The 17,064-nt window shown below is 42.8% G+C and overlaps 1 protein-coding gene across 1 annotated transcript in view; it reads right to left on the bottom strand.

Moving 5' to 3' along the window:
* Positions 1-17,064, bottom strand: part of Jhy (junctional cadherin complex regulator) — a 63,698-nt gene that overhangs the window by 43,526 nt on the left and 3,108 nt on the right. Inside the window, exon 2 of the mRNA XM_050133533.1 lies at positions 3,591-4,110. Coding sequence (XP_049989490.1) covers positions 3,591-4,110 — 520 coding nt within the window. The remainder of the gene's footprint in view (positions 1-3,590; positions 4,111-17,064) is intronic.

Genomic DNA, 17,064 nt, shown 5'->3' with positions numbered 1-17,064 from the left:
GTGCACACACCTATCTCGAACACACTCCTAGGAGTGGAGTATACCTGGCCAAATGAAAATATTAATTACGAGATCGTATGCCGTGCTGCCCGTGACTCAGGCTCTAACTGAAGCCTGCGCTGTACAGCAGCCTGCTCATTTGATATTCTCAACAACCCTACGAGGAAAAGACTGTTATTATCTCCTTTATACATGAGAAAGCCGTGGCACAAAGAGGTTTAATAGCCTGCACAAGGTCACACTGCCAGCACGGGGGCAGAGCTCAGCAGCGTGGCTGCTCCAGCTTCTCTGGGAGTGCAATTGTACTTTACCCAGACACAAACTGCCCTTTATTCTGGTTATGCCCAGTTCTTCTCTTCCTGGCATTACTGTACCTTTTCATCAACAGGTGAAAATGCTTATTAGTTATAGGTGGCAATGAATTTCAACGTCGTACTAATTTGCTCCTCTTTTATAGTGACAGATCCTGAGTCTGTCCACACGTGCTCAGTAGCCATCTCTAACTTCTCTGGGACTTGCCTACCCTAGCTTTTCTGTATGTTTCTGCAGTGACTTTAGTCTCTCTCTCCTTACTGACACAGGGGAGAATGTCTATCTGTATTAGAGATAGAGTTTTACCTGTGGTATAAATTAGGAATATTTTTCCTAATTTGTTTCTCATAATTTCATGTTGTTTATAGTTTCCTCTGATAGATGTTTTTAAATATACACAAATCCAAATTATTAATCTCTAGGATATCTATATTTTTAAATATTTCTGAGTCTTAAGAGGATCTGCCTATGTTTTTTTTCTAGTGTTTCTGATGGTTTAATTTTAATAAAACATTTGACCTATTTGGACAGTTTTCTCTGTCAATTTCTGCACATTTTGGAAGCTGCTTGATTGTATTCCCTGCTTACTTAAGTAATATTATCTCCTTTCCCAGGCCTTCAATGGGGTTGAAGACTAGATAGTCATAGTTATTTTCCTCTTATGACTTAGCCAAGCCCCCACCACCTTTCTCTCTCCTCTCTCTCGAGACAGGGTTTCTCTGTAGCTTTGGAGCCTGTCCTGGAATAAGCCCTTGTAGACCAGGCTGGCCTTGAACTCACAGAGATTCGCCTGCCTCTGCCTCCCAAGTGCTGGAATTAAAGGCATGTGCCACCATCGCCTGGCAGCCAAGCCATTTCTAATACAAGACTTAGACTCCTTAGGATAAAATAATTATTGAAACATTTAGCATATGTTTGTTGCTTAATATTGTTTATGCTGGTTGTAATTTTTATACTTGATATCTGTTCTTGTTGTATATAGTTTTGTCTTGGGTTTGGAACTCTTATTTAGACAAAAGGGGAAAGTGAGGAGGAACCTCCTGCAGCCTTTGAGAGGCTGGACCAGGTATGGCCTTTGAGAGGCTGGACCAGGTTGTGCATGGTCTTAGGTACCAAAAAGGTGCATGCTTGCACACTGGCTCTCTCTCCTCTCCTGCCTGGATGCTGGATTTGGTTTGTGTTCCCCATTTAGGCAGAGGACTGTGATCTGTGAGTTCCCCTTAAATAAAGAACCCCTTATTATACTTAATTCTGAGTTAGTGTGAGATTACTTTATTTGCATTCTCCTTCAGCAAGACACTGACTCAAAACAGAAAGCAATGCAGCAGTGAAAAATATTATTCTAGGCTGGGAGAGATGAGCAGCAAAAGTCATCTCAACTCTCGAATTCAGTTATATTCTTTTTTTAAAATATTTATTTATTTATGTATTTATTTATTATGTATACAATATTCTGTCTGTCTGTATGCCTGCAGGCCACAAGAGGGCACCAGATCTCATTACAGATGGTTGTGAGCCACCATGTGGGTTGCTGGGAATTGAACTCAGGACCTCCAGAAGAGCAGTCAGTGCTCTTAACCTCTGAGCCATCTCTCCAGTCCTCATTTATATTCTTAAGTAAGCAATCAAGTGAAATGGAAATTTCACTTCTTTTCTGAAACAGAAACCATGTTTACATTTAAAACAGTAAAAATATGTTGAGAACTAATTAAGTCTAGCTGTTTTGATACTTCAGTTGAATGTTCTGTACCCATTCCTGTGTTTTATTGTTAGTTACAAAGGCAAAGACGTCACATACTCCTAATCCTTGGAAGGGTCTGCACCGTCGTAGGTAATGAATTCCAAGCTGTTCTCCAATAGGCACATTGGATTGCTCATCAGCCAAAGCTCTTTTCTCGAGTCTATAGTATATAGAGCAATATTCACTAGGAGGTGAGCTAAAGGGTCCTTATTACATTTACTTGTAACAGTATTTCTTTCTCTTCTTCTTGTGTATGTGAATGTGTGTGTGTGTGTGTGGTATGTGAAGGTGTCTGTGTACTTGTGTTTCAGACAAGGTCTTGCTACATAGTCCAGGCTAGCCTCATATTTGTCATCCTCCTGCCTCAGCTTCCTGAATGATGAGTCTACATGTGTGCACCACTGTGCCTGGCTTCCAACAGGCACATCGTTCGGGAACTAACTTATCCTCAAAATGATCAGATGAGGAAAAGACGGCACTCATTATTTTTCTAATTTTACACATGGAGGGTCTAAGCTATGACCATTTCATATTACTTTTACAGGACACTGAGGGACAGAGCAGTGATTATAATTGGGAACTGGCAAGATATAGAGTCATTTGAATAGTTAAAAAGAAAAATCTTCTGTGCCGTGCTCTGCTTCCCAACAATCCCCACGCAACTCTGGCTCTGCAGCCAGTACCTACACAGAACCTGGGTGTAGAATCACTTTCTATTCAAACTGTGGTTCTAGGGGTGAATGTGTCATATGACTTTCAATGTGTTGGGGCCCTTTGGAAGGTGAGACCAACGACAAGCGATACAGGGAATTAATCCCTCAGCCCTGTACTTCATCCACTGGAACACACAGAAGAAATAAATTCTAAGACACATACACGGGGTACAGCCATACATGCAGGCAAAACACTCATACCCATAAAATTAACATTTAAAAGAATTCCATGGGTCTTTGAATGGAGACATTTTAGACTTATATAGTCATTGAATTGTAGCATTTACAGCACTGTAAACCGCAGGTGTGTGTTATTTAGCTCTTAAGAACTTGTAGAGTTCTAACATTCATTCTACAAGGAGCAGCGGGGCTAGCGAGGTGGCACAGCTGGTAAAGACACTTACTGCCAAGCCTGGTGACCTGCGGTGGATCCTTGGCATCCACGAGGTAGAAGAAAAGAAGTGATTCCCACAAGCTAACCTCACCCACAAGCTACATACATACATATGTACACCTACACCCATACACTACACACACATACACACAACACACACACACTCACGCACGCACAAACGCACGCATGCACACGCACACACACACAGAAGAAAAGAGGAAGAAAAAGAACAGGAGGCAGGAGGAGGGAAAAGGCAGCAGCAGAGGAAGTGGCAGCGGAGAGCGTGGCAGCACGCACTACTATGGTGCTTTTACTTTACCAAGGCAAGTGGTTACTATGGCATCATTGCCCAGAAGGAAGAGACATCCCGCCATTTCAAACTTAGAAGCCGGGGCAACTTAGAAGGGATGCTTCAGCAGGGGCTACGCACCTGTTCAAGGCGGGTCTCTCCTCTTCTTTTATTATGAAGTTGAAGGTAAGAGTCTGGTTTAGGAGTTGGTAATCCCAAAGTCAGCTTGTTTTTTTCCACAAAATATTGTTTCGACTTCCTTCTCCGGGGCCCCCGTGATCCCAGCAGGAAAACTTCGTTGTGTGAACTTGAGCTCTTCAGGTACTGGGAGAGGTTGCTGGACTTCTCCTCCTGGTCACTGTCACTTAGTTCCGAAAGGGACTCATTTTGACGGGTGCCACACTCATATTTTGGGCTTAGGAACTCGCTTCCAAGTAAGGAGGCTTCGCTCTGAGGACTTCTCTTCCCTTTGCTGTTCTCTGCGGAGAGTCCCATTGATGGCTCCCTGGAAGGGTAGAGTGGGGCCAGAGGCAGGCTTTCTGAAGAGCTGTCGGCAGACTCTGGCAAGGCCTCCATAGCCAATGTCTGCACCTCCTCTCTCTTATCCTTCCAATTGGGATCATATCGGAGGTCTGAATATTTGTCTTCTGCATGACTCTGGCTGTCGAAAGCAGAAAAGAAACAAGATGTCCTTAATTAAGGTGAATTTCCCCAGGGGTTTACCCTAAAGGGACAGTCCCCAACTGAGAAAGACCCACTATAAAGTTCACAAAATAATAAATAAATGAATTTACTCATTTTATTTCCTTTATTATTTTTATTCAAAGTCAACCTCAGTTTCTGTCCTCTAATTTCCCTTTCACTATAAAATGGTGAAGGTGCCTCTAAGACTCAAATTAGAACCACAGAAGAGGTCTAATTACCCAAGTTCATTGCAATCTGTTGCAAAAATGGACACCACCTAAATTCTAAAAGCAGGAAAGCAGGTGCAAACGAAACAGCTGCAACGTTAAGGCAGTATGTCAAAGAGTCTTATTACTCAAGCATCGCCATGATGATCTGCTGTGTCCTGCGGAAGACAGAAGTACAGTTCACACTGGCCAGCAGGCTTGTAGTTCAGTCTGTCCCCAGCATTAGGCATGACTGAGCACCCTGGTAGTCCCAGCACTGAAAGATGGTGGTGGTGGGAGAATCAGAAATTCAAGGTCATCCCTGGTTAAAAGGTGGATTGAAGGCCAAGCTGGGCTACTTGAAACTCTGTTTCAAAAAAAAAAGGAAGGAGAGAGGGGGGTGGAGGAAGGAAGAGAAAGAAAGAGAGAGAGAGAGAGAAAGAGAAAGGAAAGAAGGAAGGAAGAAAGAAAGAAAGGAAGGAAGAAAGAAAGAAAGAAAGAAAGAAAGAAAGAAAGAGAGAAAGAGAAACTCAACAATTTACACCTTAGCTGGTTATATGCACATTTGGATATTTCTCTCTAGGTCCTAGTATCGCCTTGAATTTCTCCCCTCACGAGAAAAGCCAGGTCTTTATCCCAATTGAATGTCTGCACAGGCTCATCTTTCCTTCCAGGCATTGTGGGTTTCCTTTCCTCTTATCCATAGATTTTTACCAAATGTTCCACAGAAAAATCCACCAGTTAGGACTCAGACTGTGACTTAGATGTCTTGGTTGTCAGGGCCACGCACATGAACCTCGGAGGACAGGTCAGCCTGGGCCTCAAGTTCTAGGACAGTCTCACATAGTTAAGGTTAAGCACGTGGTCCTGTCTGAAGGAAGTAACCAGACCCCAAATAAAGTCTTCCCTTCTGCCTGTGACAGTCTCAATTTGTAAAGTAGCCCTCTCGTCTTAACTGAAAAAAAAAATAAAGAAAGCTGGTAATATGGCATATTTAATGGCCTCTTTGATCTTCAGAAGCTAAATGGGAGAGATTTTTTCCTTGCTGAGGACAGTGGATGCAATCCTCTAATCAAAAAGAAAATGTAAATCACCCAGCTTTTTATGCTATTTGATATTCCCGTTTACAGAGGACATAATTTTATGCTGGGTAAACAAACTAATGGTCTCTATAATGCTAATTTGCCCATCTTAATGTGAACCTAGATTTCTTTGATTCGATGTAAAGCAAAAACTGGACAAGAAGCTGACACTTGTCAGCTTTACGAAGTTGTCATTGCGAGTTTTTCAGCTGTCCTAAGAAGGCGGGAAACCTTTGGCTGCAGGCAGCATTTTCTCTTCCTAGGTGGGCTCTTCTCCAGAAAAACTGCAGAGGGAGAATGGTCCATCTCTCAGGAATGAGGTCTCCCACACTGACACCACAAGACAGCCTGTCAGGGCATGATGGGTCGGTCCCTCCTGTGGGTTGTCTGCCCTAAAAACTAATGTATTTGGCCACTGGGCCTTTGACCTTTCATTTTCAAAGGGGGTTTGTCTCAAATGGGACGGCTGTATTTCTTCCACTTCTCAAGACTGACTAAAGATTGGCAGGAAGCTGTTATCTTAAATGCGCTGCACACGCTCGTTAACTGCTCACCGTGATGGTGTTCTCGGCTAGCTAAGGTCCAGGGCAGCAGGGACTGTGGTGTGCCTTCCTTTCCTAATCGCCGCTTTAGCACAGGGCAGTGTTCTAGGGCATATAAGCTAAACACCTCTAGAATAAATAACTGGATCTCCATAAATACCCCAACACAAATACAGCAGTTGATATTTATTTTTAAAAAGTAGCAATATAATTAAAATCTTAGCATGAAGAAGCTTCTTGCACTGGGACAAATTAGTGGATGATTTTAGGGTTTATCTCACACTGAGTGACCTAAGGTTCAATTGCAGCTGTTTACACGGAGAAGACGGCTCAATTATTATCTTCAAGCAAATACAACTTTAAACAAACAAAAGCTGTATTTCCACGTCTGTGGTTTACGGAAAGGAAAAACTGGATCTAACTTTATTCTGTTATTCATTAGTTCACTGCTGGGTTTGACAAGTGTTTCCTGAGCACCTGCTAAGCTGGGGAGACACGTGGCTAAGTAGCACAGCATGGGGAAACAAAGAAAACCAGCAATGAACACTGTAGAGTGACGCCTGCTCTGGGGGCGACCACGGGGCCACCTGGCTACGGGAGGGACCATGCCTGCTTCTCGAGAGGTTGGGGAGAATTTTCTGCAGGAAGCCATGGCTTCGACCTAAGACTGAAGACATGATGCAAGGACCTCATAACTCTGGAAGAATTTGAGCTTAGCTAAATTATCTGAGTGATTAATTACAGACAGAAGACTGGTAGCCAGTTAGGGACAGCAAAGGGATGAGCTTCAGGTCAGCCTCACACACACACTCTTTTTTTTTTTTTAAATATTTATTTATTTATTTATAGAATTTGAGCTTAGCTAAATTATCTGAGTGATTAATTACAGACAGAAGACTGGTAGCCAGTTAGGGACAGCAAAGGGATGAGCTTCAGGTCAGCCTCACACACACACTCTTTTTTTTTTTAATATTTATTTATTTATTATGTATCTAATATTCTGTCTGTGTGTATGCCTGCAGGCCAGAAGAGGGCACCAGACCTCATTACAGATGGTTGTGAGCCACCAAGTGGTTGCCAGATATTGAACTCAGGACCTTTGGAAGAGCAGGCAATGCTCTTAACCTCTGAGCCATCTCTCCAGTCCCCCCCCGCCCCCACTCTTTTGAAGACAGTTTTGAACTGTCTTCTTGGTGACTAAACGGGGCATCGCTGGGCTGGAGGGACGATGACTCAGTGGCTAAGAGCACTTGTTGCTCCTACAGAGGACCTGGGGTTCGGTTCCTAGGACCCACTTGATGACTTATAATCATCTAGAGTCAACAGTGATCCGTATTCAATTGTTCAATAATATCTCCAAATTCACTCCAATCTTGCTATCCCGTGAACCTAAGATACTGGGTAACTTTTTCCCCCCAAGGCAGTTGCTATCGATAAGGTTTTAAATGTACCGGAGAGGCCCATGTGTGGATGGTTTGGTCTCCAGCTTGTGACGGTACTGAGAAGGAGATATGGAGCCTCATGGGGACTCTAAGTCACTGGAGCGGTGCCCTTTGGGCTACTAGAACTTGCTCTCTCTTTGCTTCCTGGAATCCACGGGGTGAACAGACTCCTCTCACAGGTGCTCCCGCCTCGATATTGGCACAGGCCTAAGGAAACAGGGTCAAAGAGCTATGGGAGTTTGAGTCCAGAGATGGCTCCTCCTTTCAAGGTGTTTATTTCTAGCATCTCATCATGGTCACGGTAAGATAACACAGGGCCTTCGATATTTGAAGGGAATGTATTAGCCTTGTGATTACATGGGAAACACTGGATCAGTCCAACTGCTCACGGCACTGAACATCAAACAGTGATGGCAGACAGCCAGCTGTGTGCATGCTGCCTTCCTTCTCGGAACAGTGACATGGCGTCTTCTGGTTCTGGGAGATGTTACGGTGGATTGTACAAGGAACTAGATCTAGAACAGAATCGCCAGCCCTTAACTTCTGGTGCCACTGATCACTTTGTGAGTGATTATTTAACGTCTGTGCAGGCACAGAGTAAGGATGGAGCAAACAGTAGCCCAGAGAGCACAGCAATGAGCCCTGTCTGGGTTTTGCTCACTGCCAACTGCACTCAGTCTCCAGGACATAGCACAGTTGTTGTGTACTACACTTCCTGCTGATGGAGCTCAAGGGATCATTGTCTCCCCAAGGGCTTAAGATATTTTAAGGGCTCGAGGCTCTAAGTGGTGCCCTAGTGGCCTGAAAGACACAACACCCATTATAATTGGATTTTTAGTCAAAACTTAGGTTCTGTGGGAAATGTCTGAACCATAATTTAGGAAATGGGTTTAAGAAATATCAGTGAATCCACATGGCAAAATATTTTAACAACCACTAAAACTTGGTAAGGGAGATACAGATAATAGAATTAAATTGTTCTGTACCTTCCAGAAAACCCATAACCTGGGGGCCCTAATGCATTGCCTTTTTTTTAAAGAAACGGCAGCTTGGAAGATCATCATACCTACAGACCTCCATGTTTTAAGCAGAAACTAGACAATATGGAAGGGGCTGGGGACAAAGGAGAAGAGACTGGGTTGCTGAGAAACATGCTTCTGAATCAACTGTCAGAAGGGTAGCACCAGGAAAAGCGTGGATTATACAGAACCAAAACCAAAACAACCATGGTTCCCATGAAAGCTTTAAGGACTCAGTGCCATCCACATCCGCAATTGTTGTCTCCACACAGCCCCTTCGCCCTTTCAAATGGAAGACACGGTGAAACTGATGGGAGGCTTTATGTTCTTATTTTTTATTTTTTTCAAAAGCATGTGCGTGAAAACCTGCAATGCTTCCCAGAAATAAATCGAATTGTTGAAACAGAACATGATACTAAAGGACCTCATTGTCCTGCACTCGTGTGCTAAGAAGCCCGATTGTGTTCTGCAGTCTGGGTCAACACACAGGGACAAAATGAGTGTGAAGTGCTCTTTCACGGGCCATCATCTGCACACAAAACAGGCTCCTCTTCCCCTCCTCATCCGATAGGAAGGTCACACAGACAATGAGAACTCAACTCCTTTGTTACCCTTCAGACAACAGATGTCGGGGCTCCTCTTCAGAGGCTCGGGGTAGAAATAGATGCAGAGAGGAGAGGGAGTTGGGGGAAGAGGGGGGAGCATCTCTCTTGCGTTCAGTGGGGTTTTGCTGCCTTTAATGGACTATGTTTGAGTCCGTGCTGTGATAACTTCAAACAAAATAAAATCAAATCTCCATTTAATGAAGAGCCTCATACTCAGTTTGTATTCAATCAAAAAATTACTAAAATTAGAGCATGTTTCTAGTTCAATTAACATCCTTTGCACTCACAATAAAATATTCAATAACTGGCCATTTTGCCTGTTGAGGGGAATAAAAGCAGAGCCCTCGTCGCTTAGCTGTCACTTACTCGCCACTTCATGCTAAGCAGGCAGTTAGATGGAAACCGCACATATTATTACTGATTGAGGTTTTATTTAATCCTTTGAAACAGAGTAATTATTCCCAATTTATATGCCATTAAATCTTTTATGCACACGAGCAGCAAATTCAGTTTTTGTTTCAGGGTAGAATTTGTGCTGCTTTCTAAAGGAACCGCAAACACGGCTGTCTCTGACAGGCCCCTAAATCCTGCCTCCTCTCGCTCTTCTTATCCATGGCTTTTAAGGAAATCAAATGCAACAAATCCAAAAGATTTAAAAAGTCACTTTTGCAGGTATGAAATAAAATATTTCTGTGGACGCACTTTGTGGAGATTATTTGTAACACGAATTTCTGTTTAATGGAGTCATTTGTTTTACTTAAATAATTAAGTTTTTAATAGAAAAATAATAGCTCAATGAATTGAAGGTAAAACCTGCCTATAGAAACACACTCAAGAGAAGGGGTTAATTGTTATATATTGAACTTTGTTTACAGCAGTTACATTATTTAGATAATTTTGACCCAAATCCCCCCTTTTTTTCCTTAACAACAGGTTTGTGTTCTTTTGTTACTGTTTTGTTTTGCTTGTGACAGGGCCTCTCCACATAGCCCTCGTTCTTATCCTAGTGTTCATTATGCAGACCAGACTGGCTTTGAACTCACAGAGACCCACTTGCCTCTGCCTCCCAAAGGCTGGGATTAAAGGTGTGCACCACTAGAATGGGCTTCAACAACAGATTTGTGACTGTTATAACCAGGCATTTGACCCAAGTTATTGCTAGGCCCATATTTTAATTCAAGGTGAATCTGTGAATAAAGGGAAGATAAGTTATCTAAAGAGCACTGGAGTGCTAATGGTCGCAGCGTGAAGCCCTAACTCCCCACTTCTACCAAGATGCCACTTGTGCAGAAAGAGGGCTACACCGGCATAAGAAACACTAGATTGTTACAGTAGTCTTGATCAGGGTTCTGCTGAATCCCATTAGGGAAAGGTTTCTCCTGGTCAATGGAGTCTACTGCTGGTCTGGGTATGAACCTAACATTCCAAGCTACTCAAAACATAAGAATCAATCCAGTTGGGTTGGTCAGTCATCTGGCTAAGGAATCACTCCTCAGGAAGACGGAGTCCCTTAATGCCGTGTTAAGAAGAACAGTTAACCTTTTAATGAGATAGTGTGTCTTTCCTTCCCAGAAACATTGATTTTCACGCAGAAACTGTAGGTCTGTCTACTGATTTTCCCATGATGTTAAATATAAATTCCAATACCACTAATGTGATATTTAAAATGTAAAATATACATTGTCTAAAAGAGGCATAAATACCTCAAAGTCTTAAAAGTTGAGGCTCTGGCCTCTTGAAAGTAAGAAGCTTCTGTAAAGCAAAGGACACAGTCAATGAGACAAAAAGGCAACCTACTGAACTGGAGAAGATCTTCACCAATCCCACTTCAGACAAAGGACTGATCTCCAAAATATATAAAGAACTCAAGAAATTAGACATCAAAATTCCAAATAATCAAATTTAAAAATGGGGTACCGATCTAAACAGAGAATTCTCAACAGAAGAATCTCAAATGACCAAAAGATACTTAAGGAAATGTTCAATATCCTTAACCACCAGGGAAATGCAAATCAAAATGACTCTGAGATTCCATCTTATACCAGTCAGAATGATTAAGAGCAAAAACACCAATGATAGTTTATGCTGGAGAGGATGCGGAGTAAGGGGAACACTCTCCATTGCTAGTGGGAATGCAAACTTGTACAACCACTCTGGAAATCAATATGGTGGTATCTCAGAACACTGGGAATCAACCTACCTCAGGACCCAGCAATACCACTCTTGGGTATTGTTCTTTCTCTTTTTAAGTTTTTCGAGACAGGGTTTCTCTGTGTAGCTTTGGTGCCTGTCCTGGAACTAGCTCTTGTAAGCCTTGAACTCTCTGTGAGCCTTGAACTCACAGAGATCTGCCTGCTTCTGCCTCCCAAGTGCTGGGATTAAAGGCGTGCGTCTTTTGCCTTGAGCTTCTTATTAGCTGGGAATGAATTTTGTATCCTCCTGACTCACACTCCTTAGTCCTGGGATTACAAAATACACCACCACACCCAGTTTCTGCAGTGCTGGGGATTGAACCCAAGACTTTGGGCATCCTAGGCGAGCACTCTACCAACTGAGCCACATCTGTAGCCCAAGGTGTTAACTTTTAAGACTTTTGGGTATTTATACCTTCTTTAGACAGTGTACATTTTACATTTTAAATGTCAGATTAATGGTATTGGTATTTCTACTTGATATCATGGAAAAAAGAATAGACAGGTCTTACTCCGGTGTGCTGCCTTGAGAGAGCATTGCCACTGTAGGCTCATGTATTTGTGTGCTTGGCCCCTAGTTGGTGGAATTGTTTGGGGAAGGATTAGGAAAGGTAGCCTTGTTCGAAGAGGTGGGTTTTGAGGTTTCAACAGCTCATGCCAGGCCTAGCCTCTCTCTGCCACAAACTTGTAGATCAGACGTAAGCTCTTGGCTACTGCTCCAGTGCCACGCCTGCCTGCCTGCTGTCATGCTCCCTGCCATGATGGTCATGGACTCAGCCTCTGAAACTGTAAGCAGACCCCCAATTAAAGGATGTTTTAAATAATTCCCCTCAGTCACAGTGTCTTTTCTCAGCAATTAGAAAAGTAACTAAGACGCCCTGTGGCCAGGTTCCGTCACTGACTGATCAATGGTGTGAGCTTCAGCAAGTCTCTATTTCTCTAGGTCATGGCTCCACTTTTTGAATAGCAGGAAAACTGGCTGACTCCCAGGCTCTAAAAGTTCTAAGAATCAATCACTGGATGAGTGAGGGTGGGATTATTGTGCAAAACTTTGTGATGCTAGTAATTATGAGGAAAATCACTTAATTTAAATGCAATATGTTAAATTTTATACTAACAAGATTATAATAACTAAAACCAAAATGTATTTAACTGGGCTTGACAACCCGCAGTGGGAATCTCAGCATTTAGGAAGGACTTCCACGAGTTCAAACCCAGCCTAAGTTACCCTGTCAGACTCTATATCAAATGACCATACGGCTTCACAAAGAAAGGCGCTCTATCCTCCTGACCCATGTGATAGAAGAGAACTAAGCCCCAAAAGTGGTCTTCTGATTTTTGTGACTGCACCATGATATGTGTGCTCATCACACAAATAAATTACTACTTTTTTAAAAAAAGAAATGATGTTGAAAATTATACTAATCAAAGTTTTCTATATTTTTCAACTTGAGAGGAAGTAGAAATAGGTCATAAATTGAACTATCTCTTTGTAACTTGTTATAATCTTCTTGATAAATTCACAGGATTGTGGGTAATAAATTGTACCTTCTTAGGTTTTTGTTTTTTAAACTGTTTATTTATTTGAGTACAAAAACATATACCAGTTTGAAATAAATGAGTAAAGAACTAGCAGATATCTCTGGGGGCAACAGTGGAGAGCCCCCATGATCCGCCGCGGCTTTAGCATTTCTGGCAGGAGCTTGGCCTTTAATAGACACAATCCATGCTCTGACATGCTCCTGACTTTCTCTATGACAATCCACCTGTCGGGATGGCACCACGCTCGCTCTGAGGAACGCATCAGGGTTTAACTAAGAAGAAGTTAGTGAGCAGACAAATGAATGTAGAGTGGAAACAGCTAATACTTAACAGCAAAAACCACCACTCTGGTATAGCTATTTCCCACACAGTTTGGAATAAATAAGGTTTTAACTTCTATCTCTACCCCCCAAATCATTTAAGATCCCTAGAATGTGGTGTACAGGGCAATACATTTAAGGAGATTGGACACTGATAGACCACAGAAATGAACATAGATAAATGACATCAGAAATGAGCCAGAATAAAAGCTAATTCCTAGAACTTTCTGGAATGGTTTTTGTGATCCTAGAACATTTGAACCAGCCTTAAATGTCTTTCTTACATTTCAAGCTGCTGAAAAAAAAGCCCCGTGGTGGTGGCGCACGCCTTTAATCCCAGCACTTGGAGGCAGAGGCAGGCGGATCTCTGTGAGTTCGAGGCCAGCCTGGTCTATAAGAGCTAGTTCTGGGACAGGCTCCAAAAGCTACAGAGAAACCCTGTCTCGAACCCCCCCCCCCCAAAAAAATATCCACAAGCCTTATAAGGAACATGAGTCTGTCTCAGCTTAAATATTTCCCAAGTTCTAGAAAGCAGCTGGAGGGGAAAAAGAAAGGAAAGAAAGCTCCCGATATTTGACCATCACTTCTCTACGCACCATGCTCGTGCTGACTGTTCAATGCTCATTCCCAAGCCCTAGAATTCATCATCCAATACTTTCCTGACTCTTGAACTATTACTAGAAGCAACATACTATAAATCACCCGGGAGGAGGGGAGGAGGAGAAATGTATCCTATAACAGTTAAAATAATGTTGAGTATTACCAAGTCAGTCCCCCACTCCTTCCCAACACTTCTTGAATGCTTAACTGAAGCTAGTAATGGCTCACCATGCTACCTGACCCCCGCTAACACCTACCTAGATCACGATGCATCCTTAGGTAGGACACAAGCCCTTGTGCGCTCCAGGTGATATGAGAGAAAACTACCACAGAGCAACTCTAGCAGAAGCGTGGCTGTGTCTCAGGGGAATTGCTTAAGAATAAAGGTTAATGTGACCCCTGAATTCAGTGTCCGATGAGAAATACAGTAAATGTCTACTTATTCAGAGGACTTGGTAGCCTTTAGACAACTGTGTTGCTTTATAAAATGCATAATTCCACATGCACAATTACTCTGGCTTCAGTAGTCCATCCTGAGATTGTGCTATCTTCAGTCTTTATGTCTCTGTGATTACTCTCTCTCTCTCTCTCTCTCTCTCTCTCTCTCTCTCTCTCTCTCTCTGTGTGTGTGTGTGTGTGTACATCTCAATCAGGGCAGGTGTGGAGGTCAGGGACACTTTGTGGGAGTTGATCCTCTTCTTCCCCCATGTGGGTCCAGAGGATTCACACTGAGGTCCGCAGGCTTGCTAGAAGGTGTCTTTACCCGCAGAGCCATCTCAACAGCCCTGTCTTTAATGCTCTACTAGTTGGTAAAGTGGAATCCATGATTGCATATTTCATTTTACTGCACCAGCTAATTCACTTCACGCGTGTGTGGGTGCACACTTCTGCACACGTTGGGGTCAGAGAACAACTGTGGGAGTCAGCTCTTTCCTCCTCCCATCTGGGTCCTGGGGATCAAGCTCAGGTCATCAGGCTTGGTGCTAAGTGAGAACCTGATGGTCAGACATTTTAGACCCATGATCACACAGTCACAATTAGAGCCTTGAGCTGAGTTATCTGAGCAGCTTACGGGCTCTGCACATGTTGAGGACCCTCAGTTTCTTCATCTGCAAAGCAATGGGGAAAAATGCTCAGGTCGGGGAATCACATGTGAGGGTCACCTGTGTGAAGTTCCGAGTACACGCCCAAGCACCATACTAAGGACTCAGTTTTTAAAATTGAAGTAAGCCGATCTAGAAGCTCCAACTAAGATAGAGGAAATACATATGAAGCAAGTAGGTTCACAACTGAACGAATTATATAAATATTCCTATAAACAAGACCTTATTACACACATACATTAGGTACTGGATGGCTGCTTTCTGTTTTTCTTTCTTTCTTTTTTTAGAATGCACATGACTTCAGAAGGCTTCAGGACTAAAGAGGTTATTTCTGACGTCCTGGTATTACATTGATCTGCGTCTTTGTGAGTGCCGAGTGTCATGAGGCTCACTCTTGAGTGGGGCTTAAGGATTATCACATGATGATCCTCCTCCACTCTTGATTCACTCACCACTGCCAATGGTGCTCCAATTTCCATTAAGTAAAGGGCTTTCTCTAATCCATGGGCCCTGAACTGTGGCTTTGACTTCTGGAGGTTCTAGTCACATCAAAACCTAAGTGCAAGGCTAAGTGATTTGTCAGGCAGCTTTTAAAACGATTGCTTTATCAAAGCAAGAAGAAAGGTTTGTCTTGGTTTAAGACCAGGCCTGGTCTAATTTTTGTTTTGAACTACAATCCCCAGAATGCCATCTACCTTGCAGAAATGAAAGCCTCCTTCAATTTTATATTGAGAGCTCGAAATCAATTTATTTGTCCCACGGCTCATAACTACTTAGATTTGAGTGAGAGAAAACCTACAAAAGGACCGTATAACTAATAGGAGGCAGAGAATGGATCGATACCCAACCACTCTTAAATTGCATTTTTGAGACATTATTTGGACAAACCCTTCAGTTCTCTTTTCCTTTGTAGTGCAGAACTGGTCCTTTCACAGCCAGTCAATGGAGCAGTACCTTCTAACAGGTACTGAGTGTAGTCTGTCCTAACCCTGCCCTGCAGTTTACAGTCTATCACTAAACATTACCATGGCAGTGCAATCAGAGGAAAACTGAATTATCTAAGAGCCTCTGAACCAGAAGATGAAGGATCTAGCCATAATTTTGACTTTTTGGAAGTACAACCTTCATTTTGAGATGTCTTATGTAGTAATCAAACTATCCCTGGGAAATTTGAACAAGGCTAAAATCTGGTGCCTGCTGAGCATGGTACAAAAAGAAGGAACTGTCAACAACTGGGGAAAAGAGGTGATTCAGTGGAGTCTTCTCTTGGTCTCCTTATCTTAAAAGTCATTTGTACAATGCAGAAGACTTGGGGAGTGAAAAGATGGCTAAGAGTACTTGCTGATCTTGCAGAGGACCCAGGTAAGATTCCCAGCACCCCATGGCAGTTTACAACCATCTCTAATTCCAGCTCCCAGGGATCTTGATGTGGGAGTCCCCTCTGTATGCTGTGAATATCATTGCTTAATAAAGGAACTGCTTTGGGCCTATAGCAGCGCTATAGGGGAACAGAGATAGGCGGGAAAAACTAAACTGAATACTGGGAGAAAGGAGGCTGAGTCAGAGAGAAGCCATGTAGTCCCCACCAGAGACAGACGCTGGAATTTTAGACTGTAAGCCATAGCCTCGTGATGATACACAGATTAATAGAAATGGTTTAAATCAATATGTAAGAGTTAGCCAATAAGAAGCTAGAGCTAATGGGCCAAGCAGCGATTTAAATAATATGGTTTCTTTGTGATTATTTCCTTTTTAGGCGGCTGAGACAAACAAGCAGCCCCCTTCAACAGGATCTGACATCATCTTCTGGCTTCTGGGGAAGTTTCACACATTGGTGTACATACATACATGCAGATAAAACACTCGTCCATATAAAAAAGCATGAGAAACAACTACAATAAAAGACTTCCTTTCTGATGTCCTCATTTCTTTAAGTAAAACTATTACCACTTATGATATATCATGAAGACGACATATTTCCTACACCAGAGCCAGGATGAGAACACAGAGCAGCAAGTCAGATTGTATGAGTGCTCTGCTCATGTACTCCCTAGATTCAGAAGTGGGCCTTAAGGCAACATCCTGATGCCTCACTGACAACCTCCAAGACAGGCTGACTCTAGTATCTACCTGCCAGGACTCCACAGGATTAAACGAGGTTACATGTGCAAAGTATGGAGTACAATGACGGGCTCATGAGAGTTCTATGCATGGTAACTGTTATTACTCTTAGTCAGTGGCTTCCCTTGCTTCTTCAATATCTGTAGCTAATCTGTCA

Source organism: Alexandromys fortis, unplaced genomic scaffold, assembly GCF_014885135.2.
Source record: "Alexandromys fortis isolate MF-2015 unplaced genomic scaffold, M_Fortis_MF-2015_v1.1 scaffold_231, whole genome shotgun sequence".
NCBI lineage: Eukaryota > Metazoa > Chordata > Mammalia > Rodentia > Cricetidae > Alexandromys > Alexandromys fortis.
The sequence above is the reverse complement of the archived record's forward strand: the minus strand, read 5'-3'. Positions and strand labels throughout refer to the sequence as shown.